Source organism: Drosophila simulans, chromosome 2R (assembly GCF_016746395.2).
Source record: "Drosophila simulans strain w501 chromosome 2R, Prin_Dsim_3.1, whole genome shotgun sequence".
In the NCBI taxonomy this organism is placed as follows: Eukaryota; Metazoa; Arthropoda; class Insecta; order Diptera; family Drosophilidae; genus Drosophila; species Drosophila simulans.
In genome coordinates, this window is record NC_052521.2 from 20,138,168 (window position 1) to 20,163,216 (window position 25,049).

The 25,049-nt window shown below is 45.2% G+C and overlaps 2 protein-coding genes across 6 annotated transcripts in view; both read right to left on the reverse strand.

Annotated features, from left to right (window-relative positions):
• Nucleotides 1–416: 416 nt before the first annotated feature.
• On the reverse strand, nt 417–5,172 carry LOC6735796. Of its 3 annotated transcripts, none has more exons than XM_016181335.2 (6): nt 5,005–5,172; nt 2,682–2,798; nt 2,191–2,341; nt 1,627–1,926; nt 1,191–1,305; nt 417–1,133 (listed from the first exon to the last, which is right to left on the reverse strand). In XM_016181335.2, exons 2-6 carry the CDS (start codon nt 2,731–2,733, stop codon nt 990–992), a joined length of 762 nt encoding a protein of 253 aa, XP_016029183.1. In that variant the 5' UTR covers nt 2,734–2,798; nt 5,005–5,172; the 3' UTR covers nt 417–989. The 3 variants fall into 3 exon arrangements, with proteins under 3 accessions (XP_016029183.1, XP_044778678.1, XP_044778677.1); XM_044922743.1 differs by having other exon boundaries at nt 5,118–5,135; XM_044922742.1 differs by lacking the exon at nt 5,005–5,172 and adding an exon at nt 4,743–4,760.
• Nucleotides 5,173–17,338: 12,166 nt separating this feature from the next.
• LOC6735799 (Krueppel-like factor 12) overlaps nt 17,339–25,049 on the reverse strand; it is a 31,740-nt gene continuing 24,029 nt past the window's right edge. For all 3 annotated transcript variants that reach the window (XM_039291489.2, XM_039291488.2, XM_039291487.2), the window contains 2 exons: nt 18,692–19,501; nt 17,339–18,554 (listed from right to left, as the gene is read on the reverse strand). In XM_039291489.2, coding sequence (XP_039147423.1) covers nt 18,382–18,554; nt 18,692–19,501 — 983 coding nt within the window. In that variant the 3' untranslated portion in view covers nt 17,339–18,381. The remainder of the gene's footprint in view (nt 18,555–18,691; nt 19,502–25,049) is intronic.

A 25,049-nucleotide genomic window follows, 5' to 3' on the forward strand; every position in this document is an offset into this window, starting at 1 on the left:
TTTTCCTTGCATATGCATGTGTGTGTTTTACTTAAAATAAATGTTACTCTTTAATCATAATATATATTCACAGTTTTTGTAAGTAGGTGTGTGTGTGTGAGTGTATTTTTAAGTTAAACTAATATTTATTCGTATATGTATTTCCGATTTTGAATATATTTAAAGGTATTTACAGTGTGGGAAATAAATATACGCTATCCACTAAATAGGTTTATAAATAATTTAAAAATCCTGATTCATAGAAATGCACTTTTAGTTAATCTAAAGTTATTGCCGATATGTGAGCAAATCCACTCGGGGTATTTTCTTGTGCGCTTAGTGCTGTGTGTGTGTGTGTGAGTAACGAAAACTGACTTTGCAAACATACTGCTATTAAGAGGTACATAGGCGTTTCCAAGAGATCAGCTGATCAATCGATTTTTGACATTGCCTGGTGTTACGGTAAACAGAGGTGGGTGGGGTGGGGCGCGCTCTAACTTCAGCTAACAACGATTTGTGAAACTTAGGGGTATTCTCTAAAATATGCCTACACTTAAAGCCTGGACAACTTCAACAAACTCAACGAAACTCTAGTATTGCACGATCGACGACGACTGGAAAGTAAGGCCAACAACAACTAACCTGCCTGCCACACTCAACACTGATTCTAACTAGCTAGCCTATATCCACTATATAGTAACACACATATCCGCATATATATACGATCGTAGCCATGCCTGACTCTGCTCTCATATTCCCTATAGATATATGGTATATGCATACTGGTATACATAACATACTTAACGTGTACTTTACTGTATAGCTTACTCCTTTGACCTCTCGGGGATTCTGTGGCCTAAACTGACTGCCAGAAGTATGCAACAGCGTGTGGAATTCTTCTTTCGGTGTGATGGGGGAAACCTTAACTATTTATCCTTCTCCTCCTCTCTCGAAATTCCGTTCTGGTAAGACTGGTTCTAGATTTGTGCACTTAGCTGTGCCTCTGCCATCTATCTGTTGCCTCTGCTGACCAGCAGTGTGAGCAGTGTCCCTGTGAGCAGGAGGCCCAAACTACTGCCAGCTGCTCGGGTGGAGCCATTGCCCTCGCCATCCCTGCAGATGCCCGGATTTCGGGTGAAGTCCTCGCAGTAGATCTGTAAGATAGATTCGGTTACAATTTGCTTCAGGAAGAGTCCTTTTTTTCCGCGTACCTTGGTCAGGCTGTTGGCGTATTTGTCCACCAGTTGACGCGTGAACTTTGCCGCCTCGTTGCCGCAGATCTTGCGGGCAGCATCCTCCGAGCAATCCACAAGTTCGTTGATGGAGCTTGAGTAATATGCAATTGCAAGATATTTAAAGAGTTGCAAATAAATCCCGAAAATGTTGCAAAAATAATATTTTTAATAGTAATAAAACTGGCTATGCCAAAATATTCCCTCTTTCAATCGAATGAATACAAGTTCTCCGACACAATATAACATTTCAATTACAATTTGCAATTGCGTTCCATGGCAATTACATTCGTTTCATTCTGAAAGCACAACAAACCCTGTTTAAAACTGCATTGCATCGATTTAAATATTCATTAGAGAGCATGGCAAGGCATTTGATAACCATTTGGGCTAGGTTGCTATTGGTTCCACTCACCAGCAAATGGTCTTGATGTTCTCGTTCAGCGTGCCGTTCTCGGAGTTTTCCTGGTTCTTGTTGGGCTTGAGGAACACCATGGTCTCCCGGTAGCGATTGGAGCACACCTCGAACTCCTTCTTGGCCATTTCGGAGCAGGGAACGTGCTTGAGGTACTCGTCCTGGAAGGCGCCCTTGTTGCACAGATCCCTGATGAACTGGTTGGTGCCGTGGTAGAGCTTGTTGAACTGATTCCTCTGCTGCAGATCCATGCAACGCCGGGTGTAGCTCTGGATGCACCTCACGCCCTTGCGCAGCTCACTGGGAACAGACAAACAGATTGTTGTTGCAATAAAACAAATTAAAAATGTTATTGTGCATTAAAAATGCGAAATTAAGTGATTCGGGGAAAGTAATACTCCGTTTTCTAGTTCATTTTTCATGAATAAGTTGCAGCACAAAACACCCAAATCGATCATCAGAACACAGCAAACATTTGTAGCGTTGCGCCCCACCGATTGCGATTGGGATTCGGATGCAGTGAGTCCGGATCGACGGGGGAATTTTGCCCGTGAAGCCACTTACTGACAAAGTTTTTCCAGTTCCTCCTTCTTGGCCGGGCCAATCGAGAAGTCCGACGTTAAATGCAGCATATCAAGTGGTTCGGCGCACTTGGTGAACTCCTCCTGGCCGCATTCCTCCGAATTGGCCACCTCCGCCGAGAGGAGTAGCAGGGCTGGAAATCCGAGACCAGAGTGGGCGGCGAGTGGGCGCGGGTGAGAGACAAATAAACAAACAAACAGAAACATTGAAATAGTGCTCCAGCTGAAAGCTAAAAGGCAATCCGAGACTCTTGGCCAGCAGCAGCAGCTCCGTTCAGCCAGTCAGTTGCAACAAAGTTGCAAATGTGCGTCAGGGGTAATAAAGTTAAACGTAAGTGAAATTGGCATTTCATAAATTTTTCGACCAACTTTTCTCCGTCCATCTTAAGCGGCATATCTGGTCAGATTTTGGCCCTTGGATAACCCATCGTTCCCAATCCCTATCGTTTAAATTTCGATATACTCGGCACTTACCCGAGAAAACCAGAAGAGTCCAGCTCCAGTTGCGGTTCCACATTTGATGCATTTCTGCTGGCTGTTTACAATGCAATTGTTTCCGCAAGGGCAGTTAAGTGCTTGTAACTGGTTTGGCTGAAAAATCACAGAAAAAAAATAAATAAAAAATGGTGGAAAAAATGAAAATTAATGGGGAATCATGACAAGTATTGAATGCAAATGCTTATGACAAATTATAGGCTTCGGCTGTTTTCATAGCCTGATACACTGCCGCAGCCCACTTTCGTATTTTCTTATTTATGGACCGATCGAGTCGCAGTAAAGGAAAATCTATGCTATGACAAATAAAAGCTGCAAAATAAAGCGCAAAAAATAAAATCACGACCAAGCGAAACAAAAATTGATCTAAAAATAAATTAGATGTCTGCGATGAGGAGAAAAGCGAAAGCGAAACGTCAGAGGTTGTCTTGTTTTCATTTCGGGTAGGATTCACTCTGTTTCACTGGGGGTTCCTTCTAATATTTTTCTGCCAGTGGGTGGGTGCTTCTATCTCTGCTTTTCTTTTTGCCAATTATCGTTGCAAATGTGGCGTGGACAGGTCAAAGTATAGTTTGCGAAAACAGCGAGTGGGTTGAGTGGTTTGGCCAAAACACTGGGCCAACTAGGTAAATATTAACACCATATTGTAAAATTCATTTAAATATAAGCAAGAGTTGAGGTGCTAACAGTAACATTATTATGTTGAAGAAATTCTAGCTCTCTAGCGAGATTTCGGCAACTTAAAAAGAGCACTTAAGCGTGGAAATTTAATAAACACGTGGGGCCAAAAGGCCAATTTCCAAATGGAGCTACTGCTCCAAACAAAAATGCCAACTTTTTTTTTAATGTCTTTCAGACTCTTTTTATTAAGCGAAATTGTACGCCAGTATCCGTTCAATTAGTAGACTATTTGATGAAGCTGGGTACTATCTTTGATTAAAACGTTTTTCTTTTATTTGTGCAGCTTTGATAGACGACGTATGGATTCGTAATAAAATTAATATTTTTTTTTCAATAATTATTAAAATATTAAACTGCACAAAAAGCGCAAACATCGTGAAAAAATGTGTAACTGCACTGCCCCATTTCTTTTGCCAAATTAAGTGAAAAAAACTGATACAAATTGCTGTTGATTTTCATGCATTTGGCCAGGTAAAATGTGTGTTTGCGCCTTTGATTATGTTTTGTGGGCATTTATGTTTTTATGCCAATATGTAAACACAAATAGCTATTGTGCATTCACAGTTCCCCGACAGATGCATTTATAGCCCATAAATAAACGATACGCAAATAAACACAACACAAACACTTTTCAAAAGCCTCTCCTCCACGATTTCTCGGCGTTTGTTGATGTCCGAATGATTGAAGAAAAATATGAGTGACTCGCATGGAATTGGCACAGGTCAGGGTTTCGTGCCAGATGAAAGCCATAAACAGGTAAACACGAGGAAGGGTTTTCGCTGGCGCACAAGCACTTGGCCATCTATGGTGTTGCATAAGACTGTCTGAAAGAGGCCAATGCGCGCCATCAAACTTTAACATGTGCATAGTTTTGCACTCTTTATTAGCAGCAGGTTGCAATGGCATTGGTACACTTGCACCTCTTTCGACTGATATCGCCGCCAATTCTCGCGCTTTTGCACTTCCGCATATGCAAAAGCGAGGCTTTCGCAGCTGTTTTCAGTCGGTATGGAGAGCATGATATGATATGATAGGGGGGCCTCCCTGATTGAACAACGAAAACAAAACACTTAACGGAGGAGCGAGAGCGAAACGGACAGGCTGTCCAAAGAACTGTAAGTTCGCGGATCTTCAAAAGAGATTTCAATCGAAAACAGAGAGAAAAACATATGCAACTTTCAAATTCTTATGTTTAAATTAGCTTGGGAACTCCAATCAAAGAGTTAGTTGTGGAACTGGGTATTTTGATTTACTACAATTTTACTACATTACTAGTATGATCAGTGAGATCAACTTTCTGAATAAATCAACGCTATATATTAAATATATCCAAAACTACGACTTTTACAGCTCGATTACATTTGTTTGAAATAGTAAGTGCACCGATCGCGCCACTTTTTTTTCGCTGTGCAACAGTTGCCTTGAAAGTGGCAGGGGGCGGCGAGAGGGCGTGCCGCCGCTGGCTGCACGTGATGGAAGAATGCAGTCGGACGAGCCTCTCGGTGGCGATCTTGCGTTCCAAGATCGTCGCCCTGTGCGAATTCAAAACCAAGAGCCGGTTTTCTGCCCTGTTTATTTATACATTGGTCGCACTGCTTTTGGTCTTAATTCGGTTGATTACTTTGGTCTGGAGCCGCCGAGAGCGACGCGCTTTCGAATGACAACTGCAGCGGGCGGTCCGACGAGCGGTATGGCGATCGAGATCGGGATCGGGATCGAGGCGGTGGAGCGGACCTGAGCGGAGCAAGCGCGCCGTGTTGTTGGCCGACCGAGTGACAGAAGCGTACTGAACGCCAGAAGCAGCGGCGCCACTCGGCCAGCGAATGGGGATGGCGATGGCGATGACGACGGCGAGTGGAGCCGAGCTGAAATCCGAGCGCCTAGTATCCAAACGGGCCGAGTGCGCACGCTAGCAACATGTTGCCGGCGGGCTAGCAACATTCGGCAATGGCTGCAACAACAGGTATTTCCCGCTGGCCATGTGCAACTGATAAGCTGACCATCGACTGATGGGCAGAAAGTAATCCCAATCCGTAGCCTTAGCCACTTAGCCACTTTGCCTTTCAATTAATTTAATAAGAAGGAAGTGGGCTGGCTTGATAAGATTACAGATTATCTATTTGGCCAAGGAAGCCAAGCATACACTTGCCGCACTTCTTTGCTACCCTCCCCACTTTGCCAATCATTTTTGTCGCATTGAGAAATATTTGATTGCCGATGTTTGCCCAGTGCCAATAGCAGTAACACCAACGACAACAACAATCAACTGCGAGCTCAAGTCAACCGGATTTACACGCGTGTCCTTGCCTTTGTTTTGGCCTCCCAACTCCGCCCAGATTTGTTTGCTATATGCCAATTTGGCGGTCTGTTTGCATATTTACTGTAAACACTGTCCAAATTAGGCGGAGATTTCCATTCACCGCCGTCCTTGAGTTGTTTGCCCAAGGGGCATTCCAGTGGGGGAGGGGAGGAGTTTCCCCGGCCGAGTCGCAGACAGAAACCATAAATAGTTGGCCACAATGAAGACACTATCGAGGGAGTGGACACCTGTTAACGTGGCTATTCGATTGTAGTGCAAGACAAAGGAAATATATATATGTATATATATGAGAGGTTCTGCAGTCAATTGGGAAATGATTGTAGTGCAAAATAAAATGCAAGCGAAAGCAGGGCAGGAGGCAATTAAAATGGAATTTGCACAAAGCTATCAAGGAATTCGTATTAATTCAGCAGAACGTTGCAACTATAAATATTCTTTATTGAACCTGGCCAATTAAAGATAGCTGTGTGAAACAGAATACATTTTGAACAATTTTAATGCACATTTATAATAATTTCATGCTCTGCCTATACTATAAACAAACTATACAATATTGTAGGTGCAAACCGAACAGGTGAACAGCACTCCGAATTAATACGATTTGTATAAACTAATCGGGTGGTTCAACTTGATTTAAAGCACTTGTAGATTAAATTGTCTGCCTATCTGTAGATCAGATAAGGTCGTAATTCATTGAATTGGCCACTTCAGAACTGGAACTCATCTAACCCACTCATGTGCAGATTAGATAGAGTCTAAATTCACGTTGATAGTTGATTTAATTGGAAGTTGTGTCTGGCTAATTTACGCTTTACAATTTGCTTATTTTACCCAAGTTCATACAACATAGTTTAGAATGTCTTAATCACTGATATCTTTTCAAGCGATGTTTCTTAATCCCATCTACTTTTATTTTCACATACCAATTAAATTTTAACTCAGATGGCAATATAAGCAGCCAGTGAAATAGGCAAACAACTTTAAGTGATGCATGCCACACATTTACAGCTCTTGCTTCCTTTCAGTGCTCCACTTTTGCATTCATAATTATCGAAACTTAACCCTTGGCAAATGCAACGAGTCCTGCCTCGTATGTGTGAGTGTGTGTATGTGTGTGTTTGCTGGTAGGTCATTACCACTGGCCACATGCGTTACGGGTTAAGGATGAGGGACGGTAGCCAAGGGGAAAGCTTTAAGCCATTGCTTATACGACAAACGAAAACAAAACTCAAGTTTGTTTTATTCTACTTGCCACCCATGACCGGACCAGCCAGAGGAGCAGGCTCCTTCCAACCGGCTAACACCTACACACACACGCACACAGAGGCAAACTCACGCCGGAAATGCACTTGGCCAAAAGAGAAGGCAGTTGCCAACGCGGTATGAGATAGTCTTATCAACATATTCATATTAAGACCAGGTGTTTAGATACGCTGTTATTAAAGATAGCATTTTTGTCACTCCATCAATAAATTATATATAATGTTTAATTTGACTTTTAATTTAAGTAATTTTTTCCAGTGCATACACACACGCATGCAAACACTACGATATCGCGCATTAGGAGCACCAGCAACAACAATAACCAGTGCGGGAATGGCAACAATAACAACAACGGTGAAAGTGGCTTGGCCAAAAGGACAGAAAGTGGTCGGCAAAGGGGGGATGGGGGCGTTGGGTGGGTGGGCGCGGCTCGCTTGGCTTTTGTTCCTGCCTTTGCTGCTGCATTAGTTTGTGTTTGAACTTTGCAAGTTTTTGCCATCATTGTTGGTGTTTCGCCTGCTCGTTGTTGCTGCTGCTGGGCAACTGTTGATGTTTACATTTAGCGCTTGGATTTATGAACTCCGCATGCGGGGCACGTAGCATTGGACAATTTAAAGTTTAGCACACTCACCCACACACACACACACGCAGGCAAGTAGGCCAAAAAAGGGAAAACCCGCCAGAACAGAAAACGGCGAAAGGTCAATTGTTTCCCGTTGGCGCGGGGGCAGCTACTTCGTTTTAGTGGACACAGGACAAAGGACACACTCCTCTCGTGGCATTTATTCTCCTCTTAAGTATTTGCGCTTAGTTTACTTTTATTTGTCTAACGGCAACGAGTTCACTAAAGGCCAGTTTCGAAATTAATGGGCAGTTGGGCAGCACTGTTAGTGCTCTGTTACCGAAATTTAGTGCAAAAGGATTGAATTTGTACTTTTGCTATATTTTGGATAATTTTTCTTTTTTCAGTCCTGATAATTTGATATTATGATAACACTACACTCACTTGAAGTTCTTGAAACCAATGTCTGTGAAACTTTCGCATATACAGCGAATATATTTTTTTTACTTTCGCAATTGTTTCTCGTGCGGTAGTATTTTTTTAAATTAAGCTTAACAAATGTGGAAAATTATAATTTAGTAGATTTGCGGTAGACAGCAAACAAAGTCGACCGTGCCATGAACAAGATGAGGGCTCCTAGGTAAGTTGATCTGGACTAATATAACAATAAATTTGTTTTATTTCCAAATCCAATTCATAAAAAAATATTTCAACATTTTAAAAAATAGCGTTATAAAACAATCAAATAGCAACACAAGTTCTAACACAGTGGCGCCACTAAGCATATGTATATTACGCGTAGGATGTAAAATTAATGTAGAGTTTTATTTGTGTAGTACCAAAGCCGAACGTTATTGCGTTGGAGGGCGCCACTGTAAAATTTAAATGGGAAATGAAAAAAATAAATTTTCTGTTGTTCATTTCCCGTCAATAATTATTTTTTTAAATTGATACTTAACTTACTCAATTTGTTAATTTATGTACTGATATATATTATTAACAAAATTTTCTTAATATGGATTGTGGCCTTTTTTAAAATGTTGAAAATGTTGTCTTGAAATGTTACTTACATTATTTTATATTTATATCCCAGGAAACAGCACTTTATAGGCAGGATCAAAGAGATATTTTAACTAATTGTATGCAGAGCTAGGAATTAATTGTTAGATTTCCCATCGTCGCCGGCATTATCAGCAGGTTGACACTCTCAATTGACTTGTACGATGTTGTTGGTTGATTATCTGCCTGCTTTGTGGTCCAGATCCCTGCTCCCCGCCACTCCAAACAAATTGAGGCGATTAGAACGTTAATTGCGGGGCGTAAATCTGGCCAAGTGCCGCCCAGGCCGCATCACAACATCCATCAGGTCGGACCGAAAACGGGTCCACACCAACCACTGGCAGCCACGATGTCCGTTCGGCCGTTTTGGCCAGGATTTACGAGCCACATTAGACCAGGCCACAGACTTCGGAGTGAAGTCGAGGCGAGTGGACGCGGGAGTTCGGTTTTGGCCTGCTCATAAGCAAATTTGAGGCAACAAGTAGCCGCACTGAGCGCTCCATGGTTCCAGTTTTGGCCAGAGGCCCCTTTTCCCTGGCCTGCCAGCCACTGACAATGTTTACGGCTGCGTTGACAGTTTAAATCGCTCTGTGCTCGTATATTTTGACGTTTTACAGCTCGTGTTTTCTCCTGATCGCGACGCCGAACGGCCGCCACTTGTTGGCCTGGCCCGGAATGGGACTTGGCCATTGCCTAGGTCCAGGCGCTTAACGTGAGAAAGAAGCTTTTGCCGCCGACTTTTCGGTTTTCTGGATCATTACGCGACCCGTCTATGGGCTAACAATGAGTTGAAGAGCATTCGGCCATTCGGCACTTGACTTGCCCACACAAAAGATACTCCGCTGGGGGAAGGTGGCGACTCCCGATCGTACACTGCGGAAAATATCTGCATTGATAATTCAGATTAAATTTGTCTCGCTACTTGTTTGATGTTATTCCCATCTAACAGGTTCATCTTCTCATTTTGCTGATCTTTTTCAAGAGTTTCTAAAAGGCACTTTCGCTTTCTCTCAGTGTTCAAATCTTCGGTGGCCTTCTTTGGGGCTGGACCGTGATTTAATCGCCACTGCCCAACAAATAGTCAAAAAAAAACCGAAGCCCCAAAAAATAAAGGGAAAGACAGTCGAAAAACACTTTTCGTGAGCGGTAAAGTAGCATTGGAATATCTGTAGCAGTTTGCCGTTGTCCGGCAGTTGGCGCGAAAGAGACGGAACCAACGACGAAGACAGAGACGGAGAGAGTGAAGTGCGTGGCAAGCACTCGATCAACAAAAGGCATCACTTGGATGTCGCCTCGAGTGGAAGTGGATGTGGTTGTGCCTGTGAAGTGCTGAAATGAACTACAAATACACGGAGCACCTAGTAACAATAGGGTGTAAATATTTGCATTCTCTCTCCCTCTAGCGCGCCTCTCGCCGTCCCTCTCTATTTGGTAAATCAAATCAAATACCTGTCAGATTAGAGTGTCCACTCGCCTCAGGTGATGGCGATGATGATGATGGTGCCGTAAAGGTGGGGGTCAGCCCCAGAACAGAAGGTACTGCCAAGCTTATGGGGGAAAATTGGGTGAAGTGGCCGGTTTCGAGGGGAAACACAAATGGGAAGGCCAACCAGATAGTGAGAGTCAAAACAGCAGGTGGATGTATTGTAGCCTGATGTGAACGATCGCTAACGATCCTCTTAAAATGATAAATCAAAAAATCATAATGTGTTGACATTTGGAATTTTGTATCAAACATACAACCAGTAAAGTAAATCCATATCATTGGTTGTTAAAATCTATTAAAGTTAAGGGACAAAGAGTGCGAATAACAGATTTTGAAAAGCTATTCTGCGTGACGAACTGCTTTAATTGAAAGTCTTTTTTCCACAGCTAGTTACTCAGTGCGGCAATGGGATTGGAAAATGTATTTATCTGATTCTCACTTCTTCCCCCATAGATACCAAATTACACCGAATGCTTTTCTTGCTCCGCTTTTCACCGCTTATTTGGCGCCTAATTAATTCAACAAGATTCTATACAAATTGTTTCATAAATAAATGCATCGCTCATTTCATCATCTGCCCTGGTTCCTCTAACGACTCATTTACAATTCAGCTACTAGTGGTGCAGCCAGTCCATGTTCGTGCTCAGCTTTTCACTGAATAATTAATTTATTTTAATTCCTTCGTTCGCGCACTCACAGCAAACATTTCAGTTATGGCATCGATGTGTTTCCAATTATTGAATTGGTAGCTGCAAACTCTCGTACTTCCCCTCGGCTGCTGGCCCATAACCTTTTGTTAGCCCCTCGCCAAAGAGCAAAAGAAACGTTGACAAGCGGCTGACAGCAGTTGCTGAACCCAAACGCCCAAATGGTCATCGATACTCGGATACTCGGCTAGTCGGCTGCTCAGATACTTAGATACTCAGATACTCAGATACTCCGGCTCCAACTCGGTGTCCAGCCCCATTAATGAGTTCTTGTTGCTGCTGTGGCTCAAGTTGTTGCTGTTTGTGTTGCTGCTGCTGTTCTGGCTTCTACACAAAGTTCAAGCCGGCGACAACAACAAGTTCATTATTGCCAACTCATCACGTGAGTGTGTGTGAGGCTCGAGTTGGTACACGGCTAGAAAATATTGGTACCACAGAACAAAGTCATATTTTAATCGGAAACACCTATTAATAAAGTGAACTTATCAGTTATTGTTGATCTGATATACTTGATGATTATACTTTGAATTCGTAGCTTTTATTCTTAATAGCTTAACTCGCTAGCTTCATTTAACTTACAGGAATCTCTTGTATATTCTTTTCAAATTTCGTTTTTCAAAAAATAATTTACAGTGCTCCTTGGCTACCACTGCAGCGTTCTTGTTCCCAAGCCCAGAACCTACAACTAACCAACCGTCGACGCGAGGACGGCGGCTTTAACTGACAAGAAGCCGGATTATTAATCGACGTTTAATTAATTTATAACCAATTAAGCAGCAACATAATGCGGCAAGCGGCAAGCGACAACAACGAGAACAGAAAAAAGCGGCGGTGGCAGTTGGCCACTGCCGCAGATTGCGAGGGAGGGACTGAGGGGGGCTGCTCCACTGGAGGGGGTGGTGCAGATCCCAGATCCCAGAGTGAGTGAGTCGTAAATGCCAAAACTCGTTCTAAGCTTTTTGCCCCTGCAGCGGTCTGGGCTACAAAAAAGAATTAGCCAGGCTTAAGTTTTTGCTCTTGGTCACCAGATCAGAGTATCTATGTGTGTGTGTGTGCATATATCTTCTTGAGGAGCGGGAGTTGGGGGAATCCAGGGGTGAGTGCGAGGAGGGGGGCAGCAAAAACCAATGTCACAATTTATGGCATTGTTGGGGCAACATGCACCTGCAGCAACAATGAAGCCGCAGCAGCCACATTTGCTGCCTGGCGGCATGTTCACTGATCAGTTGTGATTTCTTTTTGCTGCGCGCGGGAAATCCTTATAAGCAAAATATGTTAACGAAGCATGAAAAGCACAAAAATTAAATTAAATCCAATACTCGCGAGCGGGCAAAAAAATTAGCCTACTACACCAGAGGCCTTTCTAAAAAGCAAAAACAATTGAGCAATCTCCCCCAGCGCCGCAGTCGCAGTCGCGGCATCGCGTACGGCGTACGGTTCCTATTAACACATTAGAGGACCACAAAGCCCGGCACCGCAGGAGTGCACCACTGCAACACTGCACCACATCCACATCCACATCGGTATCCCCCCCATCCACATCCGTATCCCCTGCCACTGCCACTGCCACATCCACATCGCACCGCTGCAACCACGCACCACCAGCCAGGCAGCAACGTCAAGGTTTTGCAGCTGTCAATAGCAACTCCCGCCGTTTGATCAAGTGAACCAAATTATTGTTTATATCCTTCAGAGAGATGGGGTAGCTTGGGTACAGCGATCCAACTTGCTCCTCAGAGCGATAGAAACTATCGTGGATCTGCCACCAAATTCTTCGCTAATTTGGATGGAATGTGGGTGGGTTGTATTGGCTGAAACAAAATAAAACCATATTATCATTTTATCTCGCAGTGACCCTTTACAAACCAGAGTGATTGTATAACTCGTTATTTTATTCCACTGATTCCCCCTAAACAATTACCTCAAGCTTTTTTACGACACACCGTACTTGCACCTGTAAAAGTTAATTTGTTTCCTGCTCTTTCGGCGAAGGGTTGCAACTTTTACTTCCCTGATGGCCATGTTAATTGTGCGCGCGTTTCGGTCATTAGGGTATATCAGTTTTGGCCAATTGGTCAATGGTTCTCCGCGACTTGTGGCAAGTTGTGAGTGCAAGTTGCTCTGTTTTGCGGACGTTGTTGCCGCCGCTGCTGCGACTGCTGCTGATGTTGATGTGGCTGGCGCTGCAGTCGCCGTCTCAGTTAGCGCCAAGATTTATGTGATCCTTAAGATTTATTGGTTTACGGCATTGTTGTTGCAATAAAAAACAACAACATTCATAAATTATCATTAAACGTTTAAATGTGACGCAGCAGCTCTGGGGGCACGCCGCATGCTGCATGCTGCATGCTGCATGTTGCTAGTTGCTGTTCGCTGGTTGCAAGCTCAGTTCAGTTCAGTTCGGTTCTGGTCAGGAAGAAAGAGACTTTTGCTATCTTTATAATGAGCCAAATGACATATTTATTTGTTGCTGCTGTTGCCACAATCGCTCAGCTTGTTGCATGCAATTTCTTTTGGTTGCAGTCTGGCGTCTAGACTCCAGACTCTAGACACATGGCGCACCAGAGGTGACAGCTGATTGTCATTGTTGGCATATTAAAACAGGCTCACCGTCTGCACGCGCCGCCGACGATGGGCTGGGTTTTCAGTTTTAGGCCCACTTGCCTAGTATGTGGCATGTATGTATGTGGCATGGCCCAGAAGGCCTCGACCCAGCCAAGACGGCTAAACGGCGACAGCCACTGACAATTGACACTCTTGGCCGAGTCCCACTCCTGGCTCATACTCGTACGCTCAGTTGTGCCCCAGCTACCAATTTCGTATTCCATAAGTGCCTCACAAAGGGCAGGGACTTCTCCTTTGGTGGGGGCATAAGAAATGGGCCTGAAAGTGCAACTGGTAAGGAGGGTCGGGGGCCAAGATCTAGGATCTGAGAAGAAAAATGGGCCTATAACTGCTTAGAGGTCTGGATACACACTGTACACAATCCGTAGAATAGAAAGGCAAAGGGATCAGAGGCTGAGTTTTTTAACTAAGAAGGGTTAAGAGTATACTGCTTTATAGCATAAAATACATAAACAAATTCATTAGTTTCCAAAAACTTGTGTATTGAGTGTTTCGATTACATCAAAGATGGAAGTAGTTTTTTATTATAAATATACAATCACATTTACTATATTCCTCATTTGTTTTAAACTAAACACGCATTCGAAATAGACATTTAAAAGTACATTAAAATGAATGTGCTTTTGAAGTTCCGCGCTTACCGATTTTATTAATGAGAACCTCCTTTCAGTGACTGCAAAACAAACAATAAATATAAACATAATATCCGTAATTACAACACCGTATGTACAGGATCATAAAAGTAGTTGGAACCACCTTAAAGACTCTCATACACACCGCCCCCTTCCAGCATCCGACGCCTCTGCCTCCTCATCTGCCGGCCATCATCGTTTCGGGCCAGAGATTCACTCGCGGCGCGGTCTTAGCCAGGCCATGGCCAATGCCCAATACCAAATACCCACTGGTCCGTACCCACAAACAAAAGTGCGTTAATAGCCAAGACACACATGGCAAATGTGCACCACCCCACCGCCGCACCACCACACCACCACACCGCCCACCGCCCCCACCGAAATGGGGGTTTCGGTGAGAGGAGTCTTCCGATGCCGGACAAGCAGCTAACGCGCCTTTTACAAATTTTTATTGAAAAATATTAAATTCTCATTAAGGCAGGAGAGGTCCGAGCAGGTTCCCAATCGCGTCCAGGCAGCATCTATATATATATAGGCATATAGCCACGTTCGCTGGACGTTTTCTGCCGTTTTTCCTGAACGAACCCGAACCGAAGTTGGCGCGCGCTCACATGCGCCGATAGACTCGCTTAGATAAAAGATGATTTATGGGTTTTATGGTGTGATGGGAATTTTAATTTCCAGCATTTTTGCTTAACAAAATTAAACATGGGACTGCGAGCGACAGCCAGATAGAAGCGATACGAGCGCCAAGAAATGGGCGGCAGGAGAAATGGGGAGGCGGTTGGCGGAAGAAGGCCAAGCGAAGACAGGCTCAAACGGTTATTTGCCTGTATTTGGGAACCGGGCAATTGTCAAATGAGGCGACCTCCTCCAGACGATTCCATTTTTAATTGAGCCAAAGCGCACAGCATGTACCGCCAGCCGGCAACTGGCAACTGGCAACTTGCAACCGGCAACCAGCAACTTGCAACTGCTGCGACTGCTGCGACGGGCAACTGTCCATTATGCTCACTCACCTGTAAAATAAATGGCAAAACTGCCAAACACTTTGGCCAACTGACAACTGCTGCCCCGGCATCATCGTTCCAATTTAATGGCGGGGGGCTGGGGGCGGTTGGTATTAAAGGGGCTCAGGGGGAGGGCCCAAAAGGGGGGCACCCACTGCTGTGATCCGAGGTCTCGCGGCCCGTTCGTTTACCGTTAGGTGTCAAAGATTTCATGCCCCATGTCGCAAACTAACGACACACAATCGATCACAAATCAAACGGACAGAAGCAGCAGCAACCCGCAGTTGCCGCAGTTGCCGCAGTTGCCGCCGTTGCGACAGTCATCCAAATCCAAATGTGTCTCAAAAATCAGGCCGCGGCCAATGCAAAGCCGTTTCATAAATTGCACATGACCTGACGACCAGCAGCTCCAAACAGCCACTGCTCCAGCTCCAGGACCAGCACCAGCACCAGCTCCATCTCCATCTCCTCCTGCCACTCCAAACGGCATCTGCAGCAGCCAAAAGGCAGCAGAAAGGCATAACAATAAATTAAAATTCGATGTCGATGGCTAGCTGCACAGGAAATATTTGTTGATCTTTTCAGTAGAGCATAAAAGGAAATATGCTTTAGTACTAGCATTTAAATTGTAAAACATTTCTACGACTCATATGTTTATAGATGAGATCTCCATGTAGTTTTAGCGCACTATACCGTAATCATTTTTATCAGTTAGGCTTAGAAATTATTCTCTGTGTAAAGGTGCATGTGGATATGGATGCTGCAAACTGAAAATCCCCAACTTTAGACTCCTTCAATTGCTGGCCGGGCGATTTGGTTATTGGAGCGCTCTTTGCCTGATGGACAGCTGCCGACAGCCTGATCCACACATACTCGAATCTGGATCCCGCTCCCAGATGGACTGTAGCATTCCCATCCTCCGCTTCATCCGCGTCCTCCTCCGGTTGATGGACAGCGCTTGGTGGCTGCATCGCAACGCGACTTTATTGGTTTTTAATGAGCAGCGCTGCGATTTCAATGCTTATCTAAATGTATTCGATTGATATTTGTGCACTGGATGGCATGGGGTATTCGCGATGTGATCAAATCATGCACGATGACCCATAAAATATATGCGAACCATAATGTTTTTATGGCACCACATAGTTTATAATCGAATAAATTGAAAATTGCTATTCAAAACGGAAATTAATAGCCGCTTGCACAACGTAAATATGAAAGTAAATGATCCTAAGTCGAAATATATACTTGTACTGATTTATTACTCACCTCACTGCTACCTTCCCGACCAACTTCGCTTTGGTATCATTACCGCTTTTCCCATGGGTAAATCCCCATTACATCGGCACAAAAGAGTTGACCAATGGGTAGCTCCAGGGCATTGGCAGCGTCGATCAGTGTTAATTAAGGCACCTTCTCACTTTATTTACTTTTTCTCATTTGCATATGTGTGTGGGTCATTAAACCTGACCTCCCGAGCCCATCCAATCCGAGTCCAATCCTCCAGCATCGCAGCGGCGCTAGTCGCCGCAATAGTGACCTGACCCAAGGCATATTAATTAACCCAAAAAACCGGTCTGTTATATTTGTCTAACCTTTATGCTAAACGCGGTGACGGCAGCAGCACCACCAAGAGCTGAAGAAAAATATAAACGGCAGTAGCAGTCGTGGTAGTCGCTACTGTCGGGTGCCTTGTATTCGGTTATTAATTTACCAATAAATTGCCATGGCGTATGCGTAATATTTCACAATTGTGCCTTAATGGCCGAGAGCGTTATTCATGCACTGATTTCCGCTGCAGGTGTCATCCACCAGCGACGGCATCTAGCCAACCAGTTATGCGTATTAGCCAGGCCCAAGATCCAGCTTCCATGGCTCTAGAGCTGCGCGGCTCCAAAGCTCCGGCTTCTCGCATTGAAATTACAAATGACGAGAAATTTGTCATCTTTATTATTGCAAACAACGCGCAGTCGTACGTTGCAAAGTTGCAAAAGACGACAAACGACGACAATGCTCCCCTGGACAATTGCAATTGGCGGGGAGTGCGTGCCGTGCCACAAAGCACAGCAAAAGCCAAAGCAAGAGCAAAAGGCGGCCGGCAGTCGCTGACAACTTGCCACACATCTCCATCGGTGGGGCACGGGGGGTTTGGGGAACCCAGGGGCACACTTGTGGGCTAACCGCAGCCCCATTGTGCGCCAATTGATTTTTCATTCAAATGAAAATGCTCGGCGGACTTGGATTCGGAGTGCGGATTTGGCCAGCTATCCCGTAATGAGCACGGCCAAGGCTTCGTTTGGTACAAAAAAGTATTCGCTTTTCTTTTATTTCTCAAAAAATAATACAATTTGTTTGCTTTTGTGTGTATGTTGGTCTATGAGTGTGCTAAAATCTATGATGACAGTTGGTATGAGGCAAATTGCTATTGGGGTTCGCCAGGGAATACAGTGCGTTGCGTGGCTATAAGGCAGCTTAAAGCGTATGTGTAGATATTTCTACATGGTGAAAAATGTACTTATAGGATTAACAGAAGAAGAAAGAATTAAAAATAATATCTTAATTTAATCAAATATGTTATAGAATTAAAGGCACCCATGGTTTAGCTTTTTTATAAGAGCATCGTATCTTTAGGCTTCGAACTATCAATGTATTATCAAAAGACGCTATCAAACACTTCCCTCATCGATCCCCTTTAAGTAAAAGTCCTCATAAACTATCACTCCATATGCGTATAGTACAAAATGATGAAAACACCCTGCAGATGAGAGTACTTCTATATATGTATATAAATATTGCTTTGCTTTTCGGATTGTTTTGCCTCTTTTGTTATTTTTCTGTATACAATTTTCTACTTAATAACCAATAAAAATTTGATCTAAAATTAGTTAAATTTCATCTTACCGCTCTAGGGGCTGTATATGTTTATCTAGAACTATGTACACGCAAGTTGCTAGCACCAATCCAAAACTATCCGTAGTGTGAATATATTTAACTATGCAGATATGTCTATGTATAGTAGGTAAAAATCCACTTTGTTAACTTGGCTTCTGAAGGCAATTGTCTCTGGGCTTAAAATGTGAAAAATTTTACAAATCTTTCCGCCACAAAACTACACTCTAACTACATCTAAGTTGGGCTTTGAGCCCTCTTAAGGTCTAAATTGAGCTACTTAGGCGACATGGAATATCTGGTCTCAGTGAATGATCAATGGAAGTGATTCGAGTGCATATAAATAATCAAGAGCTGCTCCGCGACAGCATCTCAGATGAGTATTCTCGGATGTGAGTAGTTCGGGTACGAGTATGTGTATGGCCAGATCGGCAGTTCCAAATCCTCAGTGGCGGCGCATGTGCAGCGACAGGTGGTCCGAGCGGCTGAAGCTCCGGGTGCACAGCTGGCAGCGGAAGGGCTTCACGCCCGTGTGCTTCCGGTAGTGCCGGGTCAGCTCATCCGACCGGGCGAAGCGCCAGATGCAGCCCTCCCACGTGCACACGTACGGCTTCTCACCTGGCGGAGATTAGGAGTTCATTAGGCTAGTTAATGGGCTATCGAATAACTAATAAAGTTTACAGTTTGGTTACATACTGCCTAAGTTAATGTATAAATGGATTTGGTTAGCCTAACTTGGTCAAACTGAAACTCACCTGTATGCGTCCTTTTGTGCGCCTTGAGATGCGAACTCTTTGTGTACACCTTGTCGCATCCTTCGGTGTCGCACTTGTGCACCTTGCGGTTCTTGGAGAGATCATTGTAGCCGCCGTTGGCCATCGAATCGGAGGAGGTGGTGAATCCGAAGGCGGAGCTGCCGCCTCCAAAGTTGATCCCACTGAAGCTGCTGCTATCCTTGCGCGTCGCCCCCCGACCCATGCCCCCGAATGCGGGATTTAGGGCAGCGTGGGGCGATGCTGATCCGGCGTAGCTCTTCCAGCTGGGCGAGGAGTTGGAGGCCAGGGGCTTGCTGGAGCCGCCAGTGGGCGAGGTCTTGCGCGAGGACTGGCCATCTCCGCCGGCGAACTTGTAGGGATTCTTGAACAGGCTCAGCAGCGAGAACTTGCTCTCGTAATCCTGCATGCTGTTCGCCGCAGATCCTGCGCCGCCGCTGCTGCTGCCGTTGTTGTAGCTGCAGCTGTTGTTGTTGTCCTCCTGCTTGACGCTGACACTTCCGGTGCCGTTTCCACTTCCGCTTCCGCTGATCCGTCGATAGGTGAAAAAGAATGGCGAGGCCGCGAAGAACGGCGAGAATGGCAACTTGGACACTCCGGAGGAGGCATACAGTTGTTGCTGCTGCTGGGCAGCAAAGGCCCCCAACGACGAGGATCCGGCTGAGCCCGCTCCGAAGCCCGAGGACGAGGACGAGCCGGAGGATCCGCCCGGCTTGCCATTGCTATAGCCAACTGCCTTGTTGGCCGACGAGAATTTGTAGCTGCTACTGCTGCTCCCATGCGAAGTGCTCGCTGCGGGGCGAAAAATGGGGGGAAACAGAGTTAGAGTGCTTGAGAAAACCCATTGAGATTCGGTGAACAAAATGGCCAAATGGCGGGGCCAACTTTATGGCCGCCAATGCCTAATGAGCCTCGTAAATGAACCGCAAACTGAGCCAAGCTACCAACCAAAAAACAAGGCAGGCTAACTAACTTAATAAGCCGAACATCGTGATACCCTGGCTACGTTGAGTACTGCAATTCTGTTGAGAAATTTGTATATTATGCAGAATGCAAGGATAGAATTACTTATTGCAAATACATAGATTGATTTCAAAATGTCTACAATAACCGAATTTATTAACCAATAAATATGAATTTTGCGAATCTAAGCTAGAATGCGGGGCAATGCCAATTGAAGAGCAGAAAAAGGGAACCAGCTGGCCGGGAAAACTTTTGCCCGTCAGTCGGGAGTCTTTACACAATTTCCTAATTTCGTTCGACCGCCTCATTGCATCAAAAACGTTTGCATGTCGCGTATTTTATGGCCAGCAGACAGCGCCGACGGACGGACGGAGACTCCAAGAGGCGAAGTCGAAGTTGGAGACGGAGATGGAGATGGAGACGAGTGTCCAAGAGGCGGATTCCGACTCAGACGGACAGCGAATCCGTGCAGTCGTGATCCATTTAACCTGTACTCTGCGCTCCAGACGACGACTGCTGCCACTTTCGGCTGCCAGTTGCAGTTGCATTTGCAGTTCCAGTTGCAGTTGGGACAAGTGTGTCGATTTTGGCGCCCGCGACATCAACATCAATTGCCGCCAAACTGCAGCTGCTGCTGCCGTCGGTCCCCAAAGGCCCCACCTTCCCCTCGGCTTGAAGGGTGCTCCACGCGGCTGAGCAAACCGAAATCTTGCAGAAGTTTGCCCAGGCTTGCCACTCCACTTGGCCACTTGTCGCGGCTTAAGATTTGCGAGGCTTCTTTCCTAACTGAATTATTTGAACTAGGGGTTTTCAGTTGCCAGCATGGCGGCGAAAATAAAGTATATATTCAATTTATAGATTTGTAATATTACAAAACTATAAAAGAAGTGTGAGTTCCGACAAATCACAGCACTAGTTAGCGTTTAACAGAAAGTTTGACAAATTAAAACCAAAGTCCAGGCTGAAAAAGTATTTAAAGCTTATTCCCGTTGCCCCAAGTCAGCCAGCGATTTTTTGGCCTGCTAAGCACATTCAATTTTCACTCTTCTCGGCGTTGCAGCTCGTTTGTCAGTGGCCAAAACAAAAGGCAGGCGAAAGGGGATCGCGGCGATCTGTACAAGTGACCCAGGCTTAAGTGCTTTGTCAAGCCTGCAAACTCCACATGACCGAGGGCCACATGGCCAACAACAGAAACAACAGCAAGCAGACCATCCGAACCAGGCCTAAACTGACCGGCCAAGCAGAGAATGGGGTCCGTTGGTCCGCTGGTTTCTTAGCCTCAAGTGCCTCAAGTGCGTTTGCGACTGTCTACACATGTGTGCCCTGGCTTGATGCATTTGTAATTTCCATGCCAGCGAGCGTTTTGTTTCACCAGCACCGGGTTACAGTGCCCAAGGTAGCGGACTCACAGTAGGACCTGGCTAAGTGAAACACTGTCCCTCTTTTGTTGCACAAACGATAACGATCCAAAAAGGTGTTTAAAAGCATGTTGTAATAAAGGCAATTAGAAGTGAATCCTTGGGCTATGTGGCTTGAATATTTCAAAACTGTATCAACTCGATGAGAGACATGGGTATTTTCTAGATACATTAATATAATCAGTAATTTAACTTTTAAAACTTTCATTATTTCATTAACCATTTTTCTAGCCTGGACCTTCGACCATAGGGAGGCATTGTTCCCGAAGTTGGACTGTAGTTTCGAGGGAGGCAGGTAGAGTGGCCCCGGGTTGAGGTCCGTTAGCCCAGGCAGGCGCGTTATTAAAATTGATGGCATTTAATTGAACTGGCCATCAACGTCAGCCCACAGTGCTGTTTGCTGTTGCTGTTGCTGTTGCATTTGCAGTTTCTGTGTCTTTTCCGCTTGCCCCATTTGCAATTGCTGGAAAGGGAAGTTCGGTGCAGCAGTAGTTGTGGCAGTGAAGATTTGAGAGAGAAGGGAACTGGATGCTACGGTGGCGTATGCTAATGCGCATTATGTGCCAACTCGCCGGCTGTCATATATTTCTCGTCTCCCAAATGGCCATTCTCCTGTCCAATCGCGGGTATACCATACACCCGAATGTGTGTGTGTGTGTGTAATCACCGCTTTTACCGAAATGCACACGCTGACTTCATATTTCTGCCAATTTGGCTTTGGCAACAGGGAACATTCAGCAGGCAGCAGGCAGCAGGCAATAGGCAACAGGCCACAAACAGCTAACTCCAAAACACCAAGCACCGGGCGACCCAGAGATTTGAAATCACACTTGTGCCTATTGCCAAAGTGGTGCAATAAAAAAAGTGAATGTTGCCCCCAAGTGGCACCCGGCAGATCCGATCCGATGCGATGCGATGGGATCCAAAGCGATGCGATGCTATATAGACAGGCTCCTCCATCTCGGGCTCCTTTGGCGCGTCTTCAAATGGTCGTCGCTGTGGCCATAAACTGCTCATTTGACTTAGCTAGATTTACGTTGAGCAGCCGGTAACCCCCATCTTCACCGCCCCATCCCCCTACCCCTCTACCCCTTCGGACCGCCCCCTCCGTTAGTGTGCGTAGTCGAACGTGCCGCCCCAGCCGCAGTCGGCGATAATTATGATGAGGCCAGATCGTCCCCAGACCAAGCCAAGAAAAGTAGTCATCGCCGGAGAGAGGGAACCGTGGTGGAAAGTAAGTGGGTAAGGGAACTACATTTAGTCGATCATTTCTCAGAACTGCGAGTAACTAATTTTCCAGCCTGAGACTTGAAACTTTATTAAACGAGAGCTGAGATTATGTGAACACATTATTATGTGTGCAATTGCCAGCAAATATTTGTAGTAATTTGTAATAGGCCATCATCACTATAGGATAAATGTAATGTTATATTTTATGATCTGCTAATTAAAAGAGAGAAGTAAATATATTTAAAACTCCTAATAAATCATAAATCATCATCAAATCCGCAGTCGCAATAAAGAAACATATAAAAAACTTATGACATTAAATAGATTTCTTGAAATATTTTCACCATCTGTAAGAGCTTTTTCAAGCCAATTTATAGTCTCCATTTCCAATAGGTAGCCCACTGTGCGGAGCCCACTGTGCCAGCGTGTGCGGTGTGTGTGCAGTGTGCAATGCGGATCTCGCACCAAATGCGACTGCAAGAGTTGCAAGTTTAGAAATGAGGAGCGTCGGGGAGAGAGAAAAACCCAGGCGAACAATAAATTACAAAAACAGTTGATAGGGTTTAATGTGCACTTGGTGTGCGATTGGTTATAATTGACAGTTCGCTTGGCTGGCTTGGGCAGCGCAGCTCAACTTGGCTCCAAGTCCGATTCCGGGCTCAACTTGGCGACGTGCTTGGCCAAGCACCACCAGAGCACCAGAAGGCACCACCAAGCACCAAGCACTGAGCACCGAGCACCACTAACATCCAACGTGTGTTACGTTTCTAGCCAGTTAATTGCCAGGCGAGCTTACGTTGATTTACTAGTTGATTTTTATACGAAACTGTCGTATTTAAGTTATAATTATGAAACAACATGGCTGCGTATCCGTGTCCGTGTCTGCATCTCTTGCAGTCAGCAATTTTCACACATGAACCGTTCGCTTTCTGGGCCACAGCCACATCAGTTGACCAACTTTGACTCCGATACGTTTTGGGCCACCGACGAGTCACATTGGATTTATGGCATTGCGCATACGCCGTGGGGGCAGTCGTCCGTCTGGCGGTCGGTCGGTCGAAATCGGTCGGAATCGCCACCATTATAGCGTACCCTCCGCCAGCCACTTTGGCTTTTTGTTTCAGCCATTTTTCACACTCTGCGGGCGTCTTTTGAACCTTGAAATAAAAGTTTTCCCACACTGCACACTGCAAAACATTTCGATTTTCCTTTTGGCGGCTAGCCTACCTTACCTTACCTTACCTTACCTGCTAATCCAGCGCCCGATTCCCAGCCAGCCCAAAATGGTAACAGACGTAGACTCCGTGGCAGCAGGGAAAAAACTAATGAGCAACAACACAGCGAATGCAAACTGCACCTGCCAAAGGAGCCAGCTCAAATAAGCCCAGTAAAGTCAACAAACTCTGGGCTGGCGAATCTGAAATGCCCTTTACTTTGGCAGATCTACGACTTGATATAGTAATTAAAATCAAAACTGTGAAACTGGAAGGTGGCCTACCTTACTTTGTATTTGGAATTGAGTCCTGTGTAGTCGGGAATATGGTTCAAGCAATTCTCTTTAAGCTATAAACACTTTATCATCCTTAAAGACATATTCGTAATACCCTGCCATCCCAAAGGGTATTCTTAGTCAGCGAGGGCTGCCCACAAGAAAATCAGCAAACAGCATCGCAAGACGTTGGCGGCGCTTCGTTAGCGTTGCTCCCTCTCCCGGGTCCCCAGTTCGAGGTAACCCCCAAGCCAATGGAGCCCCTCATCCTCCCGACTCCCACAGGTTTTTTGCTGGTTTTTGGCTTTTGTTGATTTCTTTTTTATGAGCAAATTGTGCAAATATCTTAGAGCAATGGTAGAAAAACGCTGACAACTAGATAAATTTAAATGAATTTCTGAGACTCATAAGCTGACAGCGAAATGGTCGATCAGAGTCGTGTGTTTAGGGGCATGCCTCGCATGGAGTTCTTGATCAAAAGGCGGTAGCAGAAAGCCAGCAAAAAGCGGACATTTAATTGTTTTTGCTACCAATTATGTATTTGTCAAGTTAATTGGTATGTCAACGCAACTAGTTTTTAGACCGCTCCGTCGCAGCTGAGCTCCATCTCTCTGTTCAGCTGCCAGACTGGCAGACTGGCCAACTGGCGGACGGGCTAACAGGCTAACAGGCTAACTGGCCAACTGGAGTCATCAAAGCTGACCACCGCCGGCGGAGCAAACGCCTGACGCATTGTCAATAAGCCGGCGACGACACACGGACATGGCCGAAGATACAAAAGCAATGCCAATCATGCAGGCATTTTACACCAAGCCCCCAGTTCAGGCCAAAAAAGCCAAAGAGCCAGGATCCCAGAGCTGCTTATGCACACAGAGAAAAATCTACTCGTATATGACAAGTAACTATAATCATAAACTAAAAATCTTAAATCTAATCCTATCCAGACCAATCAGTCAAGCCACAAAAGATTTCATTCACCCACAACAATGTTATGCTTGCTATTATAAGGATCAAGTCCCAATTTTTGCAAGTGTAGACCACTGCGAAGGTGTGAAATAGCTGGCCTGCCTGCAAACCAAAACCGGACCCGTTTCAGGCAGCTTCGCTTGTCGCCATTGATTGTCAGCGCGTGTTCTCTCTCCTGGCGTTGATGGATGGATGGATGGTTGGATGCTTGGTTGCATGGATGGTCGGATGACTGGCTGGCTGGATGCTGGATGGTCAGGAGCTGGATAAAGGA

Coding starts and splice junctions, on each gene's coding strand:
- LOC6735796 (XM_016181335.2), bottom strand. CDS start 2,733: ATGCATCAAATGTGGAACCGCAACTGGAGCTGGACTCTTCTGGTTTTC. Junction 1,927..2,190: donor GAACTGGAAAAACTTTGTCA/GTAAGTGGCTTC, acceptor GTCTGTTCCCAG/TGAGCTGCGCAAGGGCGTGA. Junction 1,306..1,626: donor AACATCAAGACCATTTGCTG/GTGAGTGGAACC, acceptor ATATTACTCAAG/CTCCATCAACGAACTTGTGG.